At 37.1% G+C, this 5,750-nt stretch overlaps 1 protein-coding gene across 1 annotated transcript; it reads left to right on the top strand.

Moving 5' to 3' along the window:
* The first annotated feature begins 334 nt into the window (after positions 1-334).
* Positions 335-961, top strand: LOC131753672 (tetratricopeptide repeat protein 9C-like). The gene is made up of 2 exons (XM_059059264.2): positions 335-573; positions 685-961. The coding sequence occupies exons 1-2, from the start codon at positions 335-337 to the stop codon at positions 959-961; spliced, it is 516 nt and encodes a 171-aa protein (XP_058915247.1).
* The last annotated feature ends 4,789 nt before the right edge of the window (positions 962-5,750 follow it).

Below are 5,750 nucleotides of genomic sequence, written 5' to 3'. Positions count from 1 at the left end.
TCCTCCGGCGTGCCACAATTTTATAGTACGGCCTTCGCTTTTTCGTGCAGTCTCCTCACCTCAGAATCGCCGCTTTAGGAAGTCAATCTCTGGCTTAACTCTTCCCACGTCCTCTCCCTGATCAATCCTCTGCACTTCTAGAGATTGAAAAATAACTGCAGAGAAGAAAGGAAGTGGCTGTAGTAGAATCACAGAAACCTCATTCCCTGAGAGGCCTCCTGGAGAAGGAGAATTTCCTGCTTTTTAAGTCAGTTACCAAAATATTTCGCTCCTATTCCCAGAGCTTCGGTTGCTTTCACTTCCCAATTCCTCAAGAGCACTGGGTGACAAAGTTATGGAGAAGCGCCTGCAGGAGGCCCAGCTGTACAAGGAGAAAGTGAACCAATGTTACCAGAAAGGGAAGTACCGAGATGCTGTGAGTGGGTACCATCGAGCTCTGCTACAGATGCGGGGTCTGGATCCAAGTCTGCCCTCCCTGATACCTAATCTGGGACCCCAGGGCTCGGCCCTCACACCTGAACAAGAAAACATACTGCGCACCACCCAGACAGACTTCTACAACAAGCTAGCTGCATGCAACATCCCAGTTCCCTGACCAGGGATCAAACCCACACCCCCTGCAGTGGACGCACAAAGTCCCAACCACTGGACCATCAGGGAAGTCCCCATAAATAAATTTTAAACCTGTCTTCTTCAGATGGAGCCAGTAAACTACAAACGGGTGAAAGAATACAGTCAGAAAGTCCTGGAGCGACAGCCTGATAATGCCAAGGCCTTGTATCGGGCAAGAGTGGCCTTTTTCCACCTGCAGGACTATGACCAGGCTTGGCATTACCTCATGGCCACTGTCAATAGGCAACCAAAAGATGCCAGTGTCCGGTGGTACCTGCAGCTAACACAGTCGGAACTCAGCAGCTACCATCAGAAAGAGAAGCAGCTCTACCTGGGCATGTTTGGTTAACAAAGAAGAAAGATACCCCTCCACTGGAACTTAAGTGAACAATTAAAGACCCATCAAGGGGAAACCTGAGCCTCAGCAAGAGAAATTAACCCCATACCTCTGACCGAGGTGAACTTCTATTTTGTTTCTAGTTCTGCAGGAACTCTTTATTGTTTGCATGGTCTGTTTTTGTTTCTCCATCTATGTATTTATACGGCTTGTAATATGTGGTATTATTAGGGATATTTGCCTTGAGAAATACAACCAGAAAACATTCATCAGTTATGGGTGGAATTAATCATATCTTTGGCATAGATTTTAATGATAGATGTTGGTAGATGTAGTCATATACAAAGGAGAAGGCTAGCAGAGGATGAAGTAGTGAGGAAGGCAGAAAGGAGTTTCTTCCTTCGTTTCCTCAGATGCCCAAAGCCAAACTTACACAGGCCACAAACTGGCAAATATATACTGTGAAACTAGACAATTATAAATTGGGCCCACACGGTTCAGAATGAAAGATTTGAAATTAACCGTCTTGATTAAAATAATTCCTTTGTCTTAATGTTCCACACACATTCAGATTCTTTTTCCCCCACAAAAGTATCTAGTTCTCTTGTTTCTCTTGGTAATTTCTAGTCCTTGCTATTGTTCAACTCAGATCATTAATATAGTATACTTATTTATTTTTTTATTAAACCCTTCTATCTTAAAACTTCTGGAGTCAAGCATTTAAGTATGTATTTTGTAATCTCTTAAAAGCTCTCATGCCAAAAAAACACTCATAAACATTTTAATTTTTAATAGGTGCATATCTGTAGTATGCTTATTTCTCTAAAAAAAAACATAGGAAAAACAGTTTACCAAGTCTTCTAGAAACAATACCATAAAAGAACAGGATAAAAACATAGATCTGTTCTTTACTTGTTACCCCACCCCCTTGTATTTTGCAGGAGCTCACTTCCTTAAAGAGGAGGGAAACATTGAGGAAAGGTTCTCTTCCCTTAGGGCCTTTAAAGCACCAGTGAACTTTCTGGAAGAGTTTTTGGGCATAGGTGCAGGCGCAGATCTGGTGCAGTCATGGCTCAGTAGGAGGCTTCATCAACCGGGAGTTCCTTTGTCATTCTGCTAATGTCCACAATGTATGAGTTGTACAGAGTAGATAAGACCATAATAGCACTGCTTCTACCTTTATGAGTGAAGGTAATAAGCATGTCATTAGCCATCATACACAGATTTCAGACAAAAACCCCTCAGTCTTGCCAAGTGTACACAAGCTCTTCTCCTTTTATCAGTAATGCCTCTCTCTCAATGAGCTAGGCTCCTCTTTGAGTCTCCCTGAACCCTTAAATAATACAACCATCAACTTACAAACAAAAAGTTTTCATACCAAATAATCTTTTAAGTCCAAGGACAGAACTAACAGAAGGTGAATATTTTATTCCTCTTCCAAGCTTCTTAAATTTCTAAGCCTAGACTCTTGCTAAATTATGTCATGGTTGTGTGTTATGTTTGTTTGGAGTTGGGTTTGCTTTCTGATTTTCTTTCTTTCCCCTAAGACGATGTTACAGTAAGCTATGTTCTGCATCAATGAGGAAAAAATAAAACTGATATTTAAAAATGAAAAAAAAAAGAAAATGCAAAACAAAACCACAATGAGATGTCACCTCACATTCATTAGAATGGCTAATTTTTTTAAATCACAGAAAATAGCAAGTAGGTAAAACATTACATTTACTGTAGAAAATGTATGACAGTTCCTGAAAATAATGAAACATATACCCAAAAGAATTGAAGGCAGAGACTGAAACAGATATTTGTATACTCCTGTTTATAGCAGCATGATTCTACAATAGCCAAAAGATAGAAGCAGTCCAAGTCTCCAACAATGGATGAATGCATAAAGAAAATGATACATGTACATACAATGTCATATTATTCATCCTGAAAAAAGGAAATTCTGACACATGCTGCAACATGGATGAACCTTGAAGACTTATGTAAGTGAAATAAGCCAGTCTCAAATGGGCAGATACTGCATGATTCCACATATATGAGATAGAGTACTCAAATTCATAGAGACAAAAGTTAGAATGGTTGCCAGGGGCTAGGGAAAGGGTGAATGGGGAGTTATTATTTAATGGACAAAGTTTCTGATTGGAAAGATTTTTAAAAAGTTCTGGAGATGAATGATAGTGATGGTTGCACATCATTGTGAATGTACTCAATGCCACTGAACTGTACACTTAAAAATAGGTAAAATGACAGATTTTATGTTATGAATATTTTACCCAATAAAAAATGTTTACATTGGTTTCTAATTATAATTTTTCAAGGTAATTTGCTATTTAATTTGTTTAGAGAAAAATGAAGAAAATCTAATAAGAATAAGCTTTGTAAATATTCTAGAGAAGCAAAGACTTTAAAGCTTTTAGAAGAGTTTATAATTCCAAAGGATACAGAGAGCAAAGTCACATAAAGGTAAGAGTATAACAAAATTTCATATCTGGGTCACTTAACTTTAGCAATTATTTTCTTGAAAATTATATTTAAAAAATTTTAAATAATAGCATCAATAAACCAATGTAAACTCAGATATCACTGAATTTTCTACCTACATTTTGTTGATTTTAATATTAAAATTTTACATAAAATAGTAAGCTTGAATGGTCATTATTTTTCTGTATTCAAATAGAAAGATACAATTCAATACTGAGTGACTTTTCCTTAAATGGATTGTGAATGTGTAACACTTCTAACTTTGCTTTTTTTTTTTTTTTAACTGAAGGGAGATAGAGGTAATCATACTACTAATTCTGTGGCATATTATCATCACTAGTTTATTCAAGGTCCCTCTCTTATTTTCACATGATCACATTCATCCCTATCCTTTTCCCACTCCTCTACTACTCAGCTACAGGCATTTGCTCTAATGTATTTGTGTCCTTAGATAAATTTGATGTTTGAAAAATATATATTTTATGAAAGTATTTTAAACTTGCATAGTGTGCTCCTGTAGATCTCTCTTTTCTTTTCAACAGCCATACGTTTTAAGCACTATTGTGTAGTTGCAAGTATATCTGAGACGTTGCTTCTCACTGATGCATCACACTCTAATGCTCTAGTCGTCCAGTTCCCTGGTGATGGGATCCAATTATTTCTAACCACATGCCTTTTTCATGTTTGCAGGGTGAGATTGCAAGAGTGAGATTGCAGGGGCCAGAGTATAATTTGTTTTCCTGAAGTTCTACTCAGATGTTCCAAAGCAGCAGTACTAGTTTGCACTTTCAGTGGCAGTGCCTGAAGGTTCCTGTCAGTCAACCACTCTCTAACACTTGATGTTACCAGGCTTTCTAATTTGTCCTAATCAGGTGAGCATAAAGTGGTATTTCATTATTCCAAATTGTATTTTTCTAATCATGATCATCATCTTTAAGCAACCGTTTATTTTCATATATATATTTTTATCCATATACATTTTTAGCAATTTAGGTATTTTGTTCTAAGGAAGGGTTTGATTTATTATCTATTTGTGTTGATGTGCGGGGGTTCCTTACATAGTCTAGATATTTATTGCTTATTGGTTTTAAATGTTGCCAATATTTTCTGCCACCTATACCATTAACTATGTCTCTATTGTCTAGTTGATCGGAAATCTTTATTTATCTATTTATTTATTTTGCGGTACGCGGGCCTCTCACTGTTGTGGCCTCTCCCGTTGCGGAGCACAGGCTCCGGACGCGCAGGCTCAGCGGCCATGGCTCACGGGCCCAGCCGCTCCGCGGCATGTGGGATCTTCCCGGACCGGGGCACGAACCCATTTCCCCTGCGTCTGCAGGCAGACTATCAACCACTGTGCCACCAGGGAAGCCCAGAAATCTTTATTTTTAATTCAGTGTAATACATTGTTTTATTGTGATTTGGATTTAGGGGACTTAGAAAAGTTATTACAAAGATATCTTTTACATTGATTTCTATTAATTTTATACTTTTGTCTTTCATGTTTAGATCTTTAATCCATGAGAAATCATTTCGGTATGTGATATACTACAGGGATCCAATATTATTTTTCTCCATATTATGAGTCATTTTTTTCCAATTCCATCTACCAAAAGAACCATTCTTTTCCTGATTGATTTATGAAGCCACATCTATTGTATGCCAAGTTTCCACAGAGATGGAATGTTCTTCGGGTCTCTGATTTGCTTCTTACACTAGTCTATTTGTTCTTACACTACTATCACACTATTCTTTAAATCAATTTGTATTGTACCATTTATCTGGTAGGATAAGACACCTACATAGCTCCATTTAAAAAACTTGCTCTAGCTATTCATAGACCTTTATTCTTCTACATAAAATCTGTATGGGAATTGCATTCAATTCTTAGGTTAATCTGGAGAGAAGTGGCAGCTTTACCATATTAGTCATTGCACCTTGAATATGAGGTATATTTCCATCCATTATTTTCTTCTTTTAGTATTTTAAAAGCAACTTTAACAATTCTCTATTAAGGTCTTATGTATTTCTTGTTAGACATACATAACCTAACCCTTGTTAGGTTAAAGTCTTAATGCTTAATTTTTGTTGCTTCCTTATTTTGTATTTTTCCAGTGAGTTATTGCTGGTATTAAAATGTATTGAATTTTACTAGCAGAGTTTTTATCTGACAATCTTTTTGAACTTTCTTACTGGTTCTAATAGTTTGCCTATACAGAAGTGAGTATGTCATTTCTCTTGCAAACATTTTCTCTCATATTGTCTGACAGGCTCTACATTTTATGGAACACTAGTGAGCAGAGAGGTCATCTTT

Source organism: Kogia breviceps, chromosome 3 (assembly GCF_026419965.1).
Source record: "Kogia breviceps isolate mKogBre1 chromosome 3, mKogBre1 haplotype 1, whole genome shotgun sequence".
NCBI classification, from domain to species: domain Eukaryota; kingdom Metazoa; phylum Chordata; class Mammalia; order Artiodactyla; family Physeteridae; genus Kogia; species Kogia breviceps.
This window is presented reverse-complemented; position numbering and strand designations above follow the sequence as displayed.